General features: G+C 45.4%; 1 protein-coding gene across 1 annotated transcript in view; it reads right to left on the minus strand.

The window, feature by feature from the left end:
* FREM1 (FRAS1 related extracellular matrix 1) overlaps nucleotides 1–23,492 on the minus strand; it is a 225,320-nt gene that overhangs the window by 59,785 nt on the left and 142,043 nt on the right. The window contains exons 28-29 of the mRNA XM_077475118.1: nucleotides 18,453–18,582; nucleotides 13,855–13,927 (exon numbers count right to left, since the gene is read on the minus strand). Of these exons, the coding sequence (XP_077331244.1) occupies nucleotides 13,855–13,927; nucleotides 18,453–18,582 (203 nt within the window). The remainder of the gene's footprint in view (nucleotides 1–13,854; nucleotides 13,928–18,452; nucleotides 18,583–23,492) is intronic.

Genomic DNA, 23,492 nt, shown 5'->3' on the forward strand with positions numbered 1-23,492 from the left:
CGAACGTTAGAACCCCATTGAAGTCTATGGGACTCGAACGTTCGAAATGGAAAGTGCTAATTTTAACGGCTAATATGCAAGGTATTGTCCTAAAAAGGGTTTGGGGACCTGACTCCTGCCTCAGGGGACATGGATCAATGCAAAAAAAAGTTTTAAAAATGGCCATTTTGGCGGGAACACTGATTTTAATGACGATTAAAGTGAAAAAAAAAAGTGAAATATTCCTTTAAATATGGTGCCTGGGGGGTGTCTGTAGTATGCCTGTGAAGTGCCACGTGTTTCCCGTGTTTAGAACAGTCCCTGCACAAAATGACATTAAACGGAAATAACACCATTTAAAACTGCTTGCGGTTTTAATGTTATATCTGGTTCCTGCAATATGGTTGAAAATCATTCAGAAAAATGGCATGGGTAGCCCTCCCTGCCCATTACCAGCCTATTTGGGTCCTGTACGCATATTAAGGGGAACCCCGTACCCATATTAAAAAAAGGAAATGCGTGTGGCCCCCAGGCCCTATATACTCAGAACAGCAGTATACAGGCGGTGCAAACAAGACAGGGACTGTGTAGGTTTGTTGTGTTAAGTTGAATCTGTTTGTAATTTTCAACTGGTACATTTTTAAAGTGTAGTTCCAGTCAAAAAAACTATTTTAAAGCTTTTTGGAAAACATAGGGAAGGGTTATCACCCCTGTATAATTTATTTTGTCGTCCATCTTTTTTCATCTCACTTGCTGTTGTCTCCTTCCGTTTGCAAGTAGGAGATGTTTGTAAATTGGATGTTTGAAAGTAGGGGCCTGCCCTATATGCTCTGCAGAAATGGCGGAACAAGGTGTTGGTTTTGCCACAACATTGTAAGCCCTCAAAGTGACTGTTGGTGGGCGCTGGAGCGCCCTGCTGTGAACGATTATATCAAGAATTGTAATTACATGCCATTGTTGAACAGTGGTAGAAAAATTGACCTTTGGTGGTTGTGGTGCTGGTGCCACAACACTATAAGTCCTCACCGTTACTCTGGCTGGGCACAGGAAGGGGCCCTCCTTTGAAATATTATATCAAGAATTGTAATTACATGTCCCTGTTAAACAGGGGCAGAAAAATTGGGCCTTAGGCACTGGTGCTGGTGCCACCACACTCCAACCTCTGCCATATACTCTAGTTTTATTGCAGGAATTAGCCCTGCTGCAAAGCATTGCATCAAAAATTGTACTTAAACGCCCCTGTTAAACAGGGGCAGAAAAATTGGGCCTTAGGCACTGGTGCTGGTGCCACCACACTCCAACCTCTGCCATATACTCTAGTTTTATTGCAGGAATTAGCCCTGCTGCAAAGCATTGCATCAAAAATTGTACTTAAACGCCCCTGTTAAACAGGGGCAGAAAAATTGGGCCTTAGGCACTGGTGCTGGTGCCACCACACTCCAACCTCTGCCATATACTCTAGTTTTATTGCAGGAATTAGCCCTGCTGCAAAGCATTGCATCAAAAATTGTACTTAAACGCCCCTGTTAAACAGGGGCAGAAAAATTGGGCCTTAGGCACTGGTGCTGGTGCCATCACACTGCAACCTCTGCCATATACTCTAGTTTTATTGCAGGAATTAGCCCTGCTGCAAAGCATTGCATCAAAAATTGTACTTAAATGCCCCTGTTAAACAGGGGCAGAAAAATTGGGCCTTAGGCACTGGTGCTGGTGCCACCACACTCCAACAACTGCCATATACTCTAGTTTTATTGCAGGAATTAGCCCTGCTGCAAAGCATTGCATCAAAAATTGTAATTAAACGCCCCTGTTAAACAGGGGCAGAAAAATTGGGCTGCTGGCATCACCCAGAACCAAAAGTGTTCTTCCAACATATCAGCGGAGGAGGAAGAGGATAGACAATCAACATAACAGGACAGTCACTCAGCATCAGCATAGGCAGTCTTGAAGGGATGTGGTATTTCAAAAAAAATTATTTGGTTACATCAGCTTCAGGTGCTTGGTAGCTGTGGGTGATCCAAGACTGATTCATCTTGATGAAGGTCAGTCGATCAACTGATTCGGTGGACAGGCGCACCCTGTGATCGGTAACAAAGCCACCAGCAGCACTGAAGGTGCGTTCCGAAAGAACGCTGGATGCAGGACAGGCCAGTAGCTCAATTGCATACTGTGCAAGCTCTGGCCAGTGATCCATCCTCAAGACCCAGTAAGCCAGAGGATTTTCGGTGGGAAAGGTGTCCAAGTCTGACCTTGCCCCTAGGTATTCCTGCACCATGTAAATTAGACGCTGGTGATGGGTGCTGGAACCAATCATACCTTGAGGCTGCGGACTAAAAAATTGTCTGAAAGCATCAGTCAGACGGCCACCTTCTCCACCGCTCCTTCTGACTGATGCCTCAGCAACACGTTGTCCAGGACCAGGAGTTTGTAACCTCCCAGTCTCTGGGAACGCGTTGCACAGAGCTTTCTGCAAGGCCTCCCGGAGATGTCTCATCCTCTGCTCCCTCTGCGATGGCAAGATAAGGTCGGCAACCTTACCCTTGTACCGTGGATCAAGGAGAGTGGCCAGCCAGTAATGGTCCCTCTCCTTGATCCGAAGAATACGAGGATCCTTCCGCAGGCTTTGCAGGATCAGGGAGGCCATGCAGCGTAGGTTAGCTGAGGCATTCGGTCCGGAGTCCTCTGGGTCACTAAGGACAACATGATCCGCAGCTACCTCCTCCCAGCCACGTACAAGTCCACGTGTTTCTTGGGACTGTAAATCATCCCTATAAGACTGCTGCTGCTGATGCTGAGTGCCAGCCTCCACCTCCATGCTGACACAATCATCCTCCTCCTCCTCTTCCTCCTCCTCACCCTCTTCCTGTGTGATGGGTGGCACAGCAGGAACACTGTCTGGATAAAGGGGGCCTTGAGAGGCAAGGAAGTCCTCCTCTTCCTGCCTCTGTTCTGCCTCAAGTGCCCTGTCCATTATTCCACGCAGCGTATGCTCCAAGAGGTGGACAAGAGGTACAGTGTCACTGATGCATGCACTGTCACTGCTCACCATCCTTGTGGCCTCCTCAAACGGTGACAGGACAGTGCATGCATCCCTGATCATGCCCCACTGGCATGGTGAGAAAAAACCAAGCTCCCCTGACCCTGTCCTGGTGCCGTAGTCGCACAGGTACTCATTGATGGCCCTCTGCTGCGTGTGCAGCCACTGCAGCATGGCCAATGTTGAGTTCCATCTGGTGGGCATGTCACATATAAGGCGGTTCTTGGGCAGGTTCAACTCCTTTTGGAGCTCAGCCAGCCGAGCACAGGCATTAAATGATCGGCGGAAATGCACACAGACTTTCCTGGCCTGCTTCAGGACATCCTGTAAGCCGGGGTACCTGCCCAAGAACCGCTGCACCACCAGGTTAAGGACGTGAGCTACACAGGGCACATGGGTCAGTTGTCCCTGTCGGAGGGCGGAGAGGAGGTTGGTGCCATTGTCGCAAACCACCATTCCTGGCTTAAGCTGGCGTGGCGTCAACCACCTCTCGGCCTGCCCCTGCAGAGCTGACAAAACATCCGCCCCAGTGTGGCTCCTGTCCCCCAAACAAACCAGCGCAAGCACGGCATGGCATCGTTTTGCCTGCGTACTTGCGTAGCCCCTGCAATGCCTACGGAGCACCGCTGGTTCTGAGGACAGAGCACTGGAAGAGGCCATGGAGGAAGAAGAAGAGGAGGGGGTGGAGGAGAGAGGTGTGTCACAACCAATAGTAGCATTTTGGAGGCGTGGTGGCGGAACAACCTCCAACACTACTGCACCTTGTCCTGCATCCTTCCCAGCAGCCAGAAGAGTGACCCAATGGGCCGTGAAAGACAGGTAACGTCCCTGTCCATGCCTGCTGGACCATGAGTCAGCGGTAATATGCACCTTACCGCTGACCGCCCTGTCCAGCGAGGCAAGGACATTGCCTTCCACATGCCGGTAGAGAGCCGGAATCGCCTTCCGTGAGAAAAAGTGGCGTTTGGGGACCTGCCACTGAGGAACCACACATTGTACAAACTCACGGAAGGGGGCCAAGTCTACCAACTGAAAAGGCAGCAGTTGAAGTGCTAGCAATTTAGCCAAGCTAGCATTCAACCGCTGGGCATGTGAATGGCTGGGAGTAAACTTCTTCCGCCGGTCCAGCAGCTGGGGCAGGGACATTTGCCTGCTATAATCGGACGTGGATGTACCACTAGCAGAGTTCCCGGAAGCACTTGGCTGTGACACACCTAATTCTACACCTTCATTCCTCTCAGAGCAGGTTTCAGAGAGGACTGAAGGTCTAGTGGGGTTGGAGATGCCAGCTGATGAGAAGCAAGGAGATGTCCGCTTTGTTCTTGGTGTGGGTCTCTGAGGAACGCTTGCCAACAAGTTGCATGACAGGTCAACATATGTCTGGTCAAGCATGTGGTGCCCAAGCGGCTGATGTTTTGGCCACGTGAGATACGCTTGAGACATATGTTGCAAATAGCAGCGGTGCGATCTGATGCACTCGTCTCAAAAAAGGCCCACACCAAAGAACTTTTAGAATAACGCGCAGAGGAAGCGCTCTGCGCAGGCGGAGCTCTGCGGTGTGATTCAGTCGGTGTGCTGCCCCTAAGCTGCCCCCGGAGGGCATCCTGCCTCGTTGGACATGTGCCTCCTCCTCCTCCTCCTCCTCCTCCCTCCTTCCAGGCACCCACGTGGAGTCAGTGCCCTCATCATCCCCTCCCTCTTCATCGCTGTAGCAAACCTGGCAGTATGCTGCAGCTTGTGGAACATGACTGCCAGATTGCTGTCCTTCTTGAGCATCCCCTCTCTCTGCGCTCACGCTACTGCCTTCCTCTAGCTGAGTGTCATCATCAGAGCCCACCAAACACTGGGCATCCTCCTGGAGCATGTACCCAACACTGTGCTCAAAGAGTTCAGGAGACTCCTCAGGAGGACGTGGTGGGTCTAGGGAAGGAGTCACTGATGATGACATTGAGAGGAGGGAAGACGATGCGTTGGCAGCTGCTTTGCTACTACCCTGAGACTGGGTGAGAGAGGATGAGGAGGATGAAGAGGGCTTGGTCATCCACTCTACCAAGTCGTTGGCATGTTGCGGTTCAACATGTCCAGCTGCAGAAAAGAAGGACAAGCATGTCCCATGGCCACGTGCTGATGACAATGCACCGCGTCCACGACCAGCACTGTTGTCTCTAGACACAGAGCCTGCTTGCCCTCTTTTATCGGCTCGCGCCTGTCTGCCTCTCCTTGCTGGCCTTCCAGACATGGTAATGGCCTGAAGGGAGTTGGGTAAAACAGTAGTTGGGTAGTTTATATTGAGCTGGAGGCACACAACACCCACTAACTCCTGCAGATGCCTTTTTTATAGAACAGCAGAGATAAAGGGGTATATACAGATGTATACTGTGCTGTGCTGGAAGCACACACAACTTCCAATAACTCCTGCAGATGACAATTGGGCCCAAATAGAGAACAGCTATGTAGGTGGATTATAGCGGTATGTACTGGGTACAGAGCACGCAGACAGCATGCACTATCTCCTGACACTACTGACTGCAAGCTCTATTGTTAAAGATGGACCACTAGTTATATAGGTGAGGTGAATATCACGGTGTATACTGCGGTCAGGGCACGCAGACAATAACCAGAAAACAGCAGAGTTAAAGGGGTATATACAGATGTATACTGTGCTGTGCTGGAAGCACACACAACTTCCAATAACTCCTGCAGATGACAATTGGGCTCAAATAGAGAACAGCTATGTAGGTGGATTATAGCGGTATGTACTGGGTACAGAGCACGCAGACAGCACGCACTATCTCCTAACACTACTGACTGCAAGCTCTATTGTTAAAGCTAGATCACTAGCTATATAGGTGAGGTGAATATAGTGGTGTATACTGCGGTCAGGGCACAGACAATAACCAATACACAAGAGCAAGATAGGAAATCAGCCAAAAACGATTGGTGTGTAACTGTGTTGAAGGTACACAGAACACCCACTGCTTCAGATGCCAACACACTACACGAGGCCGCCTCAAAGGCGGCCTTATATAGTGTGGGGCGTGCACTACACAGCCTGAGCTATGATTGGCCACAGGCATCCTGCCTGTGGCCAATCATGGCTCTCCTCGCTGCTGGCGCTGCGATTGGCCAAGCATGCGGGGTCACAGTGCATGCTTGGCCAATCATGAGCCAGCAATGCACTGCGCCACCGCAGTGCATTGTGGTCCGCTCGCGCCACACGAATTTTGACGCGAACGGACCAAGAGTTTGGATTTCGCCGAACGGACGAACAGCCAATGTTCGAGTCGAACATGCGTTCGACTCGAACACGAAGCTCATCCCTACTGCTGAATACCAACTACACATATAAAGACCAGCGAGAACATAGAGTACAGCCACTTCCACCAATGGTTTATATGTTGCATACAGACTTTATCATTTTTGTCATTGCAGAAAGAAAAATTTTAAATTTTTGGTGTGATGATTAATTGCTGTTGGACTGATATTTTAAAATTTTAAGAGGGGAAGTACAACTATCATTAATGTGCAGCAATGTTCATGTTTGTCTGTCTGCTTACCTCTCTGTTGTGTTCAACTTAGAGACCGAATGCTGTTCACCTGTGTGCTTAAGTAATCTTCCCTCAAGCATGGCTCCTCCCCAGCTTCTAACAGGAAACACTATATTAACCTGTGCACTGCAAGCCAAGCCTTGCCAATAAACATTTGTGTTAGGCCTTCCTGTGACATTCGTACCATGTTCTTTTTTGTTTGTTCCATGTACCGACTTGGCTTTCTCCTGACCATCCCTGTCTGCCTGTTATTGCAACCTTTGGCTTGTCTTGACCATCCCTATCTGCTTGTCGCCCCAACTTTGGCCTGCCTACTGACCATTCCTCTTTTCCATGTGCTGCTGCTTCCTCTCCATCCTCCAGAGCCAGCCGGGAGTGTGAGCTGGCAAACCCTCTGGGCCGTGATCTGGAGTCAGCTGCAGCATAGTCCATCCTCACTGTCTAGTGAAAACCTGCTGGCTCTTAGATCCCGTGCCCTGGGGAATCTTATGCTTTAGCTTCCTGTCCAGGACCGTTGCTGCGACCCTGTGGGGCTGCGTCCCTGAACCCTCAGCAGTCAGCCATTGTGTCCACAACCTCCACAGGGTGTTCCTAGGCCTTTGGACCGCAAGGGACTTATCAGTTTGATCAGCCATGGATCTGGCTGATGTGTCTCTACCCACAGATGATCAGCTGCAGGGCATAGTCCCCAGACTCGAGGCCCAGGAATCCAATCAGACCCAGGTGATGCAATTCCTTCGGGATTTTTCCTCCCGCTTTGAACAGCTCCAGGCTTCCTTAAGACTCCTGGTTCAGTAACCTCAATCACAATCGGTGGCTGTACCTATTCCGGTCTCAGTTGCAGCCACACATTCTTTGCAACTACCAGCTCAGTCCCGTTTCCCTGGGCACTCCAAGGTCTGCAGGGGGTTCCTCAGCCAGTGCACGATTCACTATGAACTCCAGCCTCAAAACTTCTCGTCTGATCGGGCAAAGGTAGCCTATATAATTTCCCTCCTCTCCAGAGAGGCTTTAGCCTTGGGAGAAGAATGATCCAGTGGCTTCTTGCCTGTCTAACGTCTTGAAGCTCTTTTGGAATATCTTCGAGGAACCGGGTCAGGTTTCTTCTGAGGCCAGTGCCCTTTTCATCTTCACCAAGAGTCTTCTTCAGTTTCGTATACTAACAGCTGAGCTGAGCTGGAATAATGAGGCCTTTATTGCAACCTTTTTACATGGCCTTCGTGACCGAGTAAAGGATGAATTAGCGAGAAGAACCATCCCCAGCGGTCTGGACGATGTCATCTCCTCGTGTAACCATATTGATATTTGCTTTAAGGAGAGGTCCCTAGAAAAAAGACACCAGCACTCCCTGGTCTTTAGTCAGCCTGAGCTCCCCTTCCTTGATCCCGTGGAGCATCTCCTGCCAGCTGAGAAACCTATAAAGCTGGGCTGAACCCGGTTATCCCCCGTGGAACCTGCTAGGTGCACAACTCTGGGTCTGTGTCCCTATTGTGGGGCCAAAGGTCATTTTCGTGACTCCTGCTCGCTTTGTCTAGGAAACGCTCGGGTCTAATACATCTGGAAGGTGGAGCATTGGACCCAGAAATATCACCTTCTCCTTCTTCTTTCCATGTTTCTTCATGTAGGTGCTTCTTCTCATTCACTCTTGGCATATCTGGATTCCAGAGCTGCTGGCAATTTTATGGACTAGGCAACTGCATCTTCCATGAAGCTTACCCCTTAACTCCTTACCACGCCACTGGGGGTCTCGCCATTTGATGGCTACTACTGTTATCCTTTTTTAGACTCTCCCTGTTAAGATGTCGGTAGAGATACTCCACCAGGAGAGAATATCCTTCCTTATCCTACCTAAGGCCTCAACCCCCATTGTATTGGGCCTTCTTTGGTTACAGCTCCATTCTCCACACATTGACTGTTCTTCTGGGCAGGTGATGGCTTGGGGTCCAAGAGACTGGATACAAAATCCTATGTAGATGGTATAGAGTCCCAAAAATCGTACATCAATTGTTCCCCCAGAGCTCCTCGTTATGGTAGAGATGTGAAAGGGAGGTGGGCTCCATCCTCCAAGTTTTCTGGTCCTGTGAAGGTAGTAAAGATTTCTGGTCACAAATAAAACACTGGATTCAGATGTTTACTGATATCCAGATGCCGGATTATTTGGCTGCTTTTCTGTTGCATCTGACCCCCATGTACTTGAAACGTTACAAGCGCTTCCTCCTACTTAATTTGCTGAACGCTGCAAAGGCACATATCCCACTATTATAGAAACAAACTATAACGAAACGTCTGACACTCCGCTTGAGTGCTTTCGTCATATACAGCTTCCTCCCAGTCTGAATATAGCTGTTCCAACAGATGTTCCAACCGCTAACAACCCCAAACAAGAAAATACTCGTTTGGTTGCTGAACATGGACTGTTTATTGAAAACACAGGTACACAGATAATAACCTGGACAATCTCCCCTCCTTTGCATTCTGGGTAGGGTAGACTGTCCAATCAGCAGTGAGAGCTGTTGGAGGAATTTGCCAACACCAATCTCACAGCTAATATCCAAGGCAAACAGACACAATGGAACATTCGAATACAGCCACATCCCAAATGACCCAGCAAAGAGTACACAACACAATGAGACTATAAACTATTGGGTGAAAAGACACGGGCTTTCTAAATCTCATTAATCAGCATTCCTTTCACATGCATCTGTCCTGTCCCAAGCTGGAAGAGACCATCATGGCATCCTTAATAATGTCCTTTTACATTACATAACAGAATATCTTCCTAAAAGCTTGTAGCTCCCTCATATGCCAGGGCCCATAGTCGGGAGGCTAGAATTCCATCCCCTCCAAAAGCCTCTGTCTGAAGTTTAACTAAAGAAAGATCTCATGGCTACGGCACACCATAGAGCGGAACAGGTTCGTAAAACATTAACTTTACAACATATCTGCAAGCTGCATCCTTAATAAGGATAATAGATTGGTACCACAACGCAAAATATAAACAATGGGTAACCATAGAGGAAGATATTGCAGGCTTAGGCCGCGTACACACGCGGGGACTGTTCGCTCAACTTTGTCCGCTGAACAGTGTTTCGGCGGACAGTCCGCTCGTGTGTGGGCTTTCAGCGGACAGTTTCAGCGGACAGTCTGGCGAACAAAGTTTTTCGGAAATTCCGAAAAACTGTCCGCTGAAACTTGGTTTGAGCGGACAGTCCGCCCGTGTGTAGGCTTGTTCGTCAAACGAAGTCTCGCGCATGCTCAGAAAGAATTTACACGCCGAAGGTTGCATTGCAGTGTATAGGACGTCGTTTTCTAGTCCCGTCGTACGTGCCGTTCACGTCATCTCGCACGGTTTCAGCGGACTGTTCGTTCGTCGTGTGTGGGCAAGTCCGTCCATGCTAATTTTGAGCGGACTGTCCGCTGAAACTGTTTGACGGACAAAGTTGAGCGAACAGTCCCCGCGTGTGTACGCGGCCTTACAACTTAAATCCCTCCCATGGATTAAACCTCAAATTCGACCTGAGAAAAAGGAATAAACGATCTTTGTGTCATCAACTTTAAAAATATGGGATAAAGTATTGAAAAAGAGAGGCCTCTCCACATTGATCGGGCCAATGACTCCTTTGTTCTCTAATCCTGAATTTCCACCAGTATTAGTGGTTACACATTTTATTAACCACTTGACCACTGGGCACTTAAACCCCCTTAATAACCAGACCAATTTTCAGCTTTTGGTGCTCTCACATTTTGAATGATAATTACTCAGTCATACAACACTGTACCTATTTGAAATTTTTGTCCTTTTTTCACACAAATAGAGCTTTCTTTTGGTGGTATTTAATCACCGCTGGGTTTTTTATTTTTTTGCGCTATAAAGGAAAAAAGACCGAAAAATTCTGTAATAAAATAATTTTTCTTAGTTTCTGTTATAAAATTTTGCAAATTAGTAATTTTTCTTCATATATTTTGGCCAAAATGTATACCACTACATATCTTTGGTAAAAATAACCCAAATCGGTGTATATTATTTGGTCTTTGTGAAAGTTATAGAGTCCACAAGCTATGGTGCCAATCTCTGAAAATTGATCACACCTGAAGTACTGATGGTCTATCTCATTTCTTGAGACCCTAATAAGCCAGCAAAATACAAATACCCCCAAAATGTCCCCTTTTTGGAAAGTAGACATTCCAAGGTATTTGAGGCATGGTGGGTTTTTTGAAGTTGTCATTTTTTCCCACAATTCTTTGCAAAATCAAGATTTTCTTTTCTTTTTTTCTTATTTTCACAAAATTGTTATATTAGCAGGTTATTTCTCACACACAGCATATGCATACCACAAATTACATCCCAAAACACATTCTACTACTGCTCCTGAGTATGGCAATACCACATGTGTGAGACTTTTACATAGCGTGGCCACATACAGAGGCCCAACATGCAGGGAGCGCCATCAGGCGTACTTGGAGCATAAATTACACATATAATTTCTTGACCTCTTACATTTTTGAAGGCCCTAGAGAACCAGGACAATGGAAATGCCCCAAAAATGACCCCATTTTGGAAAGAAAACAGCCCAATGTATAATCTATGTGGCATATAGAGTCTTTTGAACATGTAATTTTTTTCTACAAGTTTTTGGAAAATGTGTAAAGAAAATGAAAACACATTTTTTTTACACAATGTTGTCAATTTACACAATATTTCTAACACATAGCATGTATATACCAAAAATGACACCCCAAAATAGATTCTCCTACTCCTCCTGAGTATGGCGATACCACATGTGTGAGACTTTTCCACAGCGTGGCCACATACAGAGGACCAACATGCAGGGAGCACCATCAGGTGTTCTGGGGACATAAGTTTCCAATCTAATTTGACTACCTATTACACATTTGTGAGGCACTGTAGTGGCATGGATGTGGCATGGATGAGCATGAATGGGGATGGATGAGCCATGGATGGGGATGGCTGAGCTTGAATGAGTTGGCTGGGTATGGCTGGGTATGACTGAGCATGATTAAGTATGTCTGGGCATGACTGAGCACGATTGAGTATGGCTGAGTATAGATGGGATGGCTGAGTATGGCTGGGTATGACTGAGAATGATTAAGTATGGCTGAGTATGGCTGAGTATGGCTGGGTATGGCTGAGGAAGGCTGGGTATGGCTGGGTCCGGCTGGGTATGGCTGTGTACGGCTGGGTACAGATGGGTATGGCTGAGTATGGCTGGGTATGGCTGAGTATGATTGAGTATGGCTGGGTATGGCTGAGTACAATTAAGTATGGCTGGGTATGGCTGAGTACCGCTGGGTATGGCTGGGTCCAGCTGGGTATGGCTGGGTACGGCTGTGTATGGCTGGGTATGGCTGGCTATGGCTGGGTATGGCTGGCTATGGCTGGGTATGGCTGGCTACGGCTGAGTATGGCTGGCTACAACTAATTATGGATGGGGGTGGATGGGATGGCTGAACGTGGATGGATGAATGGAATAGTATTGCTGAGGATGGATGGATGGATGAGTATGCTGATTATGGATGAAGATGGATGGATGAGCATGGATGGGTGAGCATGGATGGGTATGCAGAGTATGGATGGATGGGTATGCAGAGTATGGATGGGTATGCAGAGTATGCAGAGTATGGATGGGTATGCAGAGTATGGCTGGGTATGGATGGGTATGGCTGGGTATGTGGAGTATGGATGGGTATGGATGGATGGGTATGCAGAGTATGGATGGCTGGGTATGCAGAGTATGGATGGGTTTGCAGAGTATGCAGAGCATGGATGGGTATGTAGAGTATGGATGGGCATGCAGAGTATGCAGAGTATGGATGGGTATGCAGAGTATGCAGAGTATGCAGAGTATGGATGGGTGTGCAGAGTATGGATGGGTGTGCAGAATATGGATGGGTGTGGATGGGTGTGCAGGGTATGGATGGGTGTGCAGAGTATGGATGGGTATGGATGGGTATGGATGGGTATGCAGAGTATGGATGGGTATGCAGAGTATGGATGGGTATGGATGGGTATGCAGAGTATGGCTGGGTATTGCTGGGTATGCAGAGTATGGCTGGGTATGCAGAGTATGGATGGGTGAGCATGGATGGATGGATCGATGGATCTGTCACAAAGCAGCACTCTGGGCACTACACATGCAGCCCACAGCGCTGCTGTCACCGACCTCTCCCCTCTCCGCTCACACTGGACGGAGAGGTGAGGGAGGAACCGGAAATCACTCCGTTTTGTTTACATGTGATCGCTCCGTCATTTGACAGAGCGATCACGTGGTAAACGGCCGCGATCAGCGCCCTTCACCGTGATCCGTGATGCGCCGGGTCCACAAACATAATTTTACTAAAACTGAATTTGCATTCACATCTGAATATCGGGATATTTTGAGTTCTCAACTGTGACATCCTTGACTGTTCCTTTTGAGGTGATGTGTGACGCCAACAGAATTTCCTAAGCCAGTGCATGCACTTTCTTTTCCCTACTCCCATCTCAACCCCCCCCCCCCCCCTTTTTGTTTCCTCTCTTTTTTTCATTTGTACTGAAAAAGTTATACGGATGTAAGCTTGCCAAGGTTCCTTGGGGGAAAGGAACTCTATGGTTACTGTTTGGATGGACCTTGTATCTGCTGGTCTACCTGTGGTGATTCTACCGTTGATGTTATTTCTGTATGTATGCCATACTCCTTGCTTTTGCTGCTTGTTGTTTGTGGGAGCCTATAGGACCCCAAAAATCCCTGTATGGCATACAATTGAATGAATAAAGAATGAAACAAAAAGTACTCTCTATAATGCTCCAGAGCAACCAATTAGATTCAGATCAGCTCCAAGTAACAGGATAGTAGCTGTTTGTATCAGACTGTACAGCAATTCAACCTGCAGGTATATGACACATGGGTTTATAATGCACAGTATAATATTATACATGACAGCTATGACAAAGAACCTAAAGGACTGTAAGGGTCTAAGACAAAGAAAACAACTTACAGTTAGGAGATGGACATGATAGCCAAGTTTATTTGAATAATTAATGGAACACTTTCAGGTAAGTAAATGGATACTGGTAATGTCATATATGTATGCTTTTTTAGGGCAAAATATATCATACAGTATTATAATATTCCTAAAATAAGCTGCCTTTTACAGGTGTTTAATACAAATGTTTCCCAACATTATTAATCTGTTCTGTTGATCTGCGCCTATAGCAGGATCTTTAAATTGCAAACAAATAGAAAAATACAGCATTTCTAGTGTTTATGATTTTTGTGTACTATCTCTTACCTGGGTCAAATTGTATGAGTTTAGAAGGACTTGTAGAAAAGTCTTTCCCATCCATAGCACTTATTCCATTCACCTTAAAAAAGATGGTAAGATATATGATAAATGTAATGAGAATTCATTAACTTAATTTCCAGCACCTGAAAACCTGTTTTCACTCTCAAAGAGTATCTCCTAATGTTTTTTCATGTTTAAACTTTTTGAAGTGTAAATTCATCGCGGGACTGGGTCCGTTTAATGGGGGCCTGGCACCTCTACAGTAACAGATGACTTATAATAGGGATCTATTGGTAACTGTTATTAGCAAGCAAAACTTTACCACTGTAGTGTTTTCAGGCCTATTTTGACTCATCATGATTTCCTGTGTGTTCCATGCCCATTTTAGAGCAGGGCAGGGCAAGGCAGGGCAGAGCAGAGCAGATGAAGCTCAGGCAAGGAGCACACAGGTGAGCCAAGATTGGTAAGGAGCACACAGAAAATCATAATGTGGCAAGATGGGCATAGAGTAAGCAGGAAATTCTAGCGAGCCAAGATGGGCATAGAGAACCCAGGACAACCTAGTGAGCCAAAGTGGGCATTGAGTATGCAGAAAATTCTAGTAAACCAAGATGGGCATAGAGAAAGCAGTGCATCCTAGTAAACCAAGATGGGCATTGAGAATGCAGAGCATCCTAGAAAGCCAAGATGAGCATTGGGCATTCAGAAAATCCTAGTGAACCAATATTGGCATAGAGAGCCAAATATCAAATCAAATATCATTTTAAACCCTGCTGTGAAAGAAACACAAAGGCAAGGCAAAGAACAAATAAACAGGACAAAATATGTTAGATTAACTGACAGGCAGGTTAGCCTCACCTACAACCATTACCTTATACCACAATAAGGCTAAGCCCCATTACACTAGTCCATACAGTATAAGTGAGGATAGCATCAACCATGAAATTATGACTGGTGTAAAGGAAGCTTCACTGTAATTAGCAATGGCTATTCAAACAATATTCCTGGGTGCACTCTATGCATACAGCCTCAATAGTGGATGGGTGTATGTGCTTATGGGGTACCCTTGGTGGTGTCTAAAGTACCTGTCACCTAATTGTCAGGGGTGGCTGCCTTTTGTTGTGGCACTTCTATAGGTGGTGCACATGTAGCTGTTGCTTTATGACTGTACACAAGAGATGGCTGATGGGCTGCTGAGTAAGTCTCAGTTGGTGTTAACTGTGGGCAGCAAGGGGTTAAGCTTGGTAAATCCACTCACCACTCCCGGTATGCAATGGATCAGGTTGATCACTTGGGGTTTGGTTTTCCCAGAAGTTTCAGTCCTCACTATCAGGTCCTTTCTGATATGGTAGTACATGGTGCCATGTCTTCCCAGCTTAGGGTCCATACACAGCAACTATCTCTTTGACGCAGTCTCTCGCTCAGATTCTCACAGCTCTGTCCTTGGTGTAGGCAAACACAGAGCAGGTCCACTCACACTTTGCACTGTCTGTCTGGCATCCTGCACACACCCAAGCAACAGGTTTCCCCACACTGGTCTGTCTGAGCTCTAGTAATTTTGCCTGGGAAAACTGTGTAGTTCTCCTCCTCAGTATACAGGGAATTGTGGGACACTCACATGTATTGAGCAGCTCCCCTTTAAGGACTGCATATCTCAAGATCCTTGTCAGCGACAAGGGAGAAGAGAAATTCTCACAAAAAGCCACTCTGATCCTAGTGCAGCCATCGGAGGTAGGAAGAAAGGCAGACATGAAACTTCACAGCCTGTTCTGTCCTTTACATATCAGTACAGATGTGTGGGGAGTAGAGCAGGTGCAGGAGCACGCACACAGCTTACTCCTCCAGCCAGCTCTGTCCCTGCTCACAGTGGCATTGGGGGGGGGGGGGGTGCAGCAGGGATCAGTAGAAAGCTGGTGGGCACCTGGCTACACACATGGTTGTGTCATCTCTAGACTAGCACATTAGTTCAAGATGCAAGATGCCTATACAAAGATGATGCCATCATTTTGGGGAGAAAGGAAAATTATATAATTGTCAAGGAAGATATTGTGATTTATTTGAGAGGTAAAGTGTATGAAAAGTCCAATCCTTTTTTTTTACATTTAGGTAGGGAAGAGCTAAAACACCATCATTTTTTGCTGCCCATGTCCCAGTGGGTAGATTTCCCTTCATTCCCTGTCTTGAAAACACATTAAATGAAAGGAATTCTTATTTATAATAGGGAAAGTTTTCTGGAATAACATTCACATTTTCATATTCCTCCCTCATTTCCTATTTTGGTGACAGTGGACAAACAGAGGGTAAATCTCCCCAGTGGGAAAACATAAAGCGTTATAAAGTTGACAATGCATTGACAAAGTCCCCCACTCTATCCCCATCTAAAAATGCCTTTGCATACACATTAATTAATAACTGTAAGTCTTCCACTTACAAATCACTTATCATGAATGCAGTTATCATGAAAAAATATATCTGATGCTAGGTCTGTGTTAATGAACTCTTTACCATCTGATCACACTGCAGAAATAGCAACCACATTGCACACAGCAATAATTGTACCAGATGTAAATGCAGTGACAGGACTAATGGTCATTGAAAAAAGCTGCTCCATAATGTGCTTTGCTTAATATTTGGCAACCTTCTAGACTTGTAATGAATGCATTGCTCCATGCAAAATCATGTACCCAGTAGCTAGGGGACCTTCTCATCAAATGATGGAATATGAAAAGTTATGTATGGAGTAACTTTTTTTTACCCTTTTCCATTAACAGGTCAAGTGTGTTCATTTCAGCTCCAGGGGAATTTATCAGAACTGGAGCAGCTGTGCATGGCAACCAATCCACTTTTTAGATTTCATTTTCAAAGCTTTAAGTGGAACTAAAGTTCTGCTATAACTCAATGTTATAGCAGAATTTTTATTGCAGAAGAGGAATGCAATTTTTTTTTAAAATCCTACAGTGTAGTGACACATACTCACAAAACTTAACACCAGGTGCCAGAAAAAGAAAAAAAAATCTCAGGTCCTAGTCAAAAAGCCTGGCCCTAAAGGCAGGTAAGAAAAAAAGCATGCAATGGTGTAGTGACCATGGTGCCACATAACTCATAGTGAGCTCCCTCACTGTAAGAATTTTCAGCACCCCTGAATTGCCACTCTAGGGACATGTACACCATGGGCTTCTCTCAGCTTGGCCCCTGGCCAGGGCAGTGCAGCCCAGTTCTTACCAGGAAGGCATTTGAATTTAGGTATAGCCCTGCCATCAAGCAGGCTAGATTCAACCCAGAAGGAAAAGGGCCACTCCACCATTCCCACCTAATTACATTTTACTAGACAGCACCCCCTTTCTAGAGGCACTCTGTTCTTGCTCCCAGTGACTGATATTACACTTGATCTTAGCCAAAAGGCTGCGATGAACTACACCTACCTACTCACAGCAATTCATGTAATGAAAGCTGAGTTGCACATGTGCAGCTCAGTTGCAACAGCCAACTTGATCCTGTTCGCTGGGATCCTTAGCGCTGGCACACACAAGATTGACGTCATCCTGTGACGGTCAATGAAGAGGCCCAACAAACGGCACACAAGAGAAGATCCCACCACTGGAGAGACCATTGAAAAAAGTAAGTATCTCTGCCTTTAGTTCCGCTTTAACTAAACAAGTTGAAGATAGAAGCTGATTGGTTGCCATGCACAGCTGCTGCAGATTCTAGCTACTCCAGTTTGAATAAGTTTGAGTTTATCCTTGATGTGTGACATATACAGCACTTGTATTGCTTTATAGTCTGGTTTGCTTGGGCTAAGCAAAGAAACAGGGCTGCTGTCAGCACTGTAAAAACAATATGTAGCATCAGTTACATAGAGTTTATAGAGTATATAGCAGAGTCCTGGCAGTTGTACAGGGACTTCCCATCCCATTTGCGGAACAAAATTGATGCTGCTCATACATTCATAGGCAGCCTTTAATTTTATCATTATATACAAGGCTTCCTCTGATTGTCTGTAGTGGAGAGGCATGCAGGTGACATCAAGCCAATCAGAGGAAGCCTTGACAGCAGCCGCATCGATTCGTTAAAGCTTAGCCCAAAAACATTTTTTTAAGTGATATCAAAGCTGAAGTTAGGCTTTAAAGTAAAACTAAAGACAAAAAAATGTGTTTTCTTTTTGGAAACAGTAAGGGACCACTGTCTGTTTTTTTTTTTTTTTTTGCTATCTGTATCCCATTGGGGCTATTTCCCATCACTTCCTGTCCAATAGCCCAACAGGAATTATGAAGAAATCCCTCCAAAGGGAGGTTCCTAGTAGAAGATTTTCTCTGTATTCCTTTTCTGGTGATAACCCACAATGTGGGAATTTCACTCTCGGTAATAATGGTAGACAGGAAAAAGAGAGAGTGACTATTTCTATTTATGTGAACACAGACAGCAATAAAAACATTGCAGGTGTTCTATTCGCTCTCAGCTCTGTCTACAAATGAAAATAAATTGCCTTTATTTATACTTTAACAACTGAAGTGAATCCATTAGTATAGATAATTTGTAATTTTAGTCTTTGAATAAATATGCAACCAAAATTTGTACGTTCATTTTAAACAATGAAAATGTGTTACCATCATTGTGATGAAGGCAGAGTCTACAAGGTAACCTTTCCTTGTGAGTTTCAAAGACACCACTGCTTCTGTCTCACACACCTCATACTTTGCTTGAAGCACTTCAATACGAGACCATTTCAGACTTAAGCTGTAAAATAGTAAAAGACCCAATAATATATTGTAATAATAGTGCTGATAACAACTATACTAATGATTGTACATGACATGCACTGATAATGAGTAATTCCTTCTATAATCAAAAGAACAATTTGAGACCAAAATCTCCTAAAAATTTAAGAGACACAACCTTCTTATCCACTTTTTTTGGGGTCTCCATGAGGCTAACATAAATTCCCATATACTGTAAATAGTATCAAATAATAAAGAACATGGATGTGTGAGCCAAAAATCACATACACGTTCATTTTGGTTGCCACCGAATCATATCAGTCTTTCGTATAACAAAACAAGAACAGAGCTTTTACAACTAATGCCTCACTATATAATACCAGCCTTTTGATCTTAATACCAGCACTTCTGATAGACACTATCTTGCTTGTTCTGCCAAACTTGTACCACTAAGGTCACAATCCCCTACTGGGTACTGTCAAGAGGAAGATAAGAGACACCAGACTCAACAATGCAGATGATCTGAAGGCGGCTATCAAAGCAACCTGGGCTTCCATAATACCTCAGCAGTACCACAATCTGATCATCCCCATGTCACTCCGCATCGATGCAGTAATTCATGCAAAAGGAGCCCCAACCAAATATTGAGTGCATACTATACTGCACATGGACATACTTTTCTGCAATGCCCTATACACACAATAGGATTTTCCAACAACAAAATCCATGGGATTTTTTCTGATGGATGTTGGCTCAAACTTGTCTTGCATATACACGGTCACACAAAGTTTGTCGGAGATTCCGAACGTCAAGAACACGGTGATGTACAACATGTATGACGAGCTGAGAAAAATGAAGTTCAATAGCCAGTACTGCTCTTCTGCTTGATTCTGAGCATGCGTGGCACTCTGAGCGTCGGAATTGTGTAAACACATTCGGAATTTCCGACAACGGATTTTGTTGTTGGAAAATTTGAGAACCAGATCCCAAATTTTGTGTGAAATTCCTATGGAAAATGTGTGATGGAGCCTACACACGGAATTTTCGACAACAATATCACACATTTTCCATGAGAAAATCCTATCGTGTGTACAGGGCATAAGACAACCTTTCTGTATTTAAAATCCTCTTTTCTTTTATTGGTCTTATGTAATATTCTATTTTGGGTTTTCATTAGCTGTAAGCTATAATCATCAAAATTAAAAGAAAGAAATGCTTGAAATATAGCACCCTGTGTGTGATGAATCTATATAATATATGAATTTGACTTTTTGAATTGAATTACTGAAATACATGAACTTTTTACGATATTACAATTTTTTGAGATGCACCTGTAAATGTCAAGGGTGTTTCCTAGGCTCATTTCTATATTTTTCAGGCTCAAATGAGCAATTCTACTATATAGCCATGCTGAGGCTACATTTGTTTTTTTGTGAACTGCCTACATTTTAAATATCTATGTAAATAATCTAATAGTTAATTGCCAGCTTCCCTTTCCACACTAGCAAACACCAGACCATAAGACAAGAAGGACATCTAGTGGTGAAAATTTGGACTGTATGCTAACGTACACATTTATGCTGGATGTATTATGTACCCACCAAAACACACATTGATGCAGTAAAATGTTTGCAAGTTGCGTGTCAAAGCTTTCAACTTTGCGATTGTTCCAAAAATTCATATAAGTCATATGAACTTTTCAGGTTTAGAGTTGTATTTATTAATTGGTATTGGCTACTACATTTACTGTGCTACAAACAAAAGACATTTCGACCCCTTTCTCCTGTCCTAATATCTAGTCTGAGGATAACATTTCCATACAGGTGCTGCAGGGGTGCCACTTGGCTACTGTCAAACAGTCAGTCCAGTTTTTCTTCTGTACAGTAGGAAAGCCATAGCACATCACTGTTTGACTCCTCGCTACTGTAGGTGTGTTTGGTTACCAGTAGTAGAACAGAGCCCACAGGTAAAAGCTAAACCTTCCATAATTCTAATCCACAGAAGAGGTGTTTAAATAGTATAGGGGGGTTGGAATAGTTAAAGAGGAAGTAAAGGCAATATAAAAATTTAAAAAAAACACACCCTGTAAGACAAAGGCATAATGAGCTAGTATGCATAGCATACTAGCTCATTATGAATAACTTACCTGAGAACGAAGCCCCCGAAGCGGTCCTCCGTCTTCCTCTTCACCGCTGCCATGTATCCCGGAGCGACTTCCGGGTCTCGCTGCTCCGGTGCTATGCATGCGCATCGGGAGCCACCATGAGCGGCATATCGCCGCGATCTGCAACCTGCCCAGTGCGCCTGCGGCAGGCCGCAGTCTTGGCTGTCTTCGGGTAAATATCTCCTAAACCGTATAGGTTTAGGAGATATTTCTTGGACCTACAGGTAAGCCTTAATCTAGGCTTACCTGTAAGTCAAAGTGGTTTGTAAGGGTTTACAACCACTTTAATGCATGTAGGACATTGAGGCTGGATTCACACCTATGTATTTTTAGTGCTTTTTACAGTTTGCAGATTTGCACTACAGAACGCGTTCCATAGGAAACCATGGTAAATGGACTGTAGTGCAAATCTGCAAAATGCAAAAAGTGCTAAAAATGCATAGGTGTGAATCCAGCCTTAGGACTCTACTACACAGATGATTACTTTTAAGCACAATAAAGATAATGCAAGCTCCTACATAACTCACGGGAACCTGCAAAGCAATAGTGGCCACCCAGTAAGTGCTAGTTCACATCAAATGCAGTTCCGTGACCTTTTTTCTGCAGTAAAAATGCATGCACAGTGTTTTCCATGTATTCCATTGGCTCTAGTTCACACCATGCAGTCAGTTTCTGGCACCGAAAAGAAAGTAGTGCGTGCTGCATTTTTTCTGCACAGAACTGCACTGGAGCAAATTGTATCAAAAAGGCACTGGTGTGGTGTGAACTGTAAGCAAAAACTGACTCGGAACGTATCCAGAGTGCATTTTTGTGGTGTGAACTGGCCCTTGGAATGAGAAATCTTTGATGTGACAGTCATTTACCTTTGTTACCTAAGGCTGGATTCACACCTACGCATTTTTAGTGCTTTTTGCATTTTGCAGATTTGCACTACAGAACGTGTTCCATAGAATACCATGGTAAATGGACTGTAGTACAAATCTGCAAAATGCAAAAAGCACAAAAAATGCATAGGTGTGAATCTAGCCTAATGCATTTTTTGATTCAGTTTGCATTTTGCAGAAATGCAGGGACATTTTTTAACATGGGTTCCCGTGGAACATGTTCACATTAATGCATTTTTTGCCTCTGCGTTTTTGGAAAGGGTCGGGGGACTTTTTTTCCCGCAAAATGCAGCATTTTGCATGTAATAGAATTCAATGGACCCACATCCAAAACCATGCGATTTTACAGCAATTTTGCCGCGATTTGCTTTGAGTGTTTTAAAAATAATAATGTAAACTGTATATAGCTGGTTGCTAATGAGGGGGCCAGGAAGCCAGCTGCCGCGTCCTTAACAAGGATGAGTCATCAGCTGTCAGCTGGCTTCCCACTGAATGTAAAAAATCAAATCATGAAAAAAGCTGCGTGTGGTCCCCTCCAGGTCCATACCAGGCCCTTGGGTCTAGTATGGATTTGGAGGGGTCCCCCACTCCAATTTAAAAAAAATAAAATGGCGTGGGGGTCACCCCAAAATCAATACCAGACCATTATCCAAGCATGCAACCAGGCAGGTCAGGAAAGGGAGGGGATGAGCACCCCCCCGCGAACCATACCAGGCCACATGCGCTCAACATGGGGGATGAGTGCTTTGGTTGATGGGGACAAGGGCCTCTTCCCGTCAACCCATGCCCGGTGATTTCGGGGGCTGCGGGCAGGGGGGGTTTATCAGAATCTGGAAGCCCTCTTTAACATTGTACCCCTACCCATTCACCTGTAAAAAAAAGTAGTGTAATGTTAAAAATTACAGTAGACAGTTTTTGACAAGTCTTTTATTAAAAATCTTCTTCTCCACTTCTTCCTCCATCTTCTCCAGCATCTTCATCCTCCTGTCTTCTCCTTCTTCTTTCTTCCACTTCTCTTCTTCCTCTTCCGCTGCTCCCGCCGACGACCCTCCTCCGATGCTGCATCCCACTGATCTGTTGGCGCCGATATCCTGCATTTCTTAAATAACAATGGGGGCGTGGCGGATTACTTTATCTGGAGGACACGCTCCTCGTGACATCACTGACCCATCATGCCCCGGGCTGTGACGTCACAAGGGGTGGGGTCACCGGATGACATCACCTGGTGACCTCGCCCTATGCCTATATAAATCGTTGCGCACAACGCACACACATTACAGTGGGAGTGAGCGTTGAGTCTACATTGGAAGAAGAGAAGAGGGAAAAAGGCGACGGAGAAGACCGGGCAATAGCTAGCAAAAGGGCGGGCAAAAGAGCAGAAGAACCCGGCAGAAGGCACCGGACAGCGGGAGAAGAACCGGAGAGCGTGGATAAGAGAGTGGATAAGTCAGAAGAGACCCCCGGAGCTGCCCAATAAAAGACTTGTCAAAAACTGTCTACTGTAATTTCTAACACTACACTACTTTTTTCCAGGTGAATGGGTAGGGGTATTATGTGCCCCATACTCATTTACATGGGGGGGCCAGAATCTGGGGGCCCCCTTGTTAAGCCCCCTGCCCGCAGACCCCGAAAACCACCGGGAAAGGGTTGCCAGGAAGAGGCCCTTGTCCCCATCAACATGAGGGCAAGGTGCTTTGGCATGGGGGGCGCAGAGCCCACCCTGCTCCAAAGCACCCATCCCCCCATGTAGAGGGCATGCGGCCTGGTATGGTTCAGGAGGGGGGTGGGCCGCTCCTTTCCTGACCTGTCATGCTACATGCATGGATAAGGGTCTGGTATGGATTTTGAGGGGACCCCACGCCATTTTTTTTCTTTTTGGCG

This window comes from Lithobates pipiens, unplaced genomic scaffold, assembly GCF_037356315.1.
Source record: "Lithobates pipiens isolate NorthernLeopardFrog02 unplaced genomic scaffold, aLitPip1_a1.2 Scaffold_13, whole genome shotgun sequence".
Classification (NCBI taxonomy): domain Eukaryota; kingdom Metazoa; phylum Chordata; class Amphibia; order Anura; family Ranidae; genus Lithobates; species Lithobates pipiens.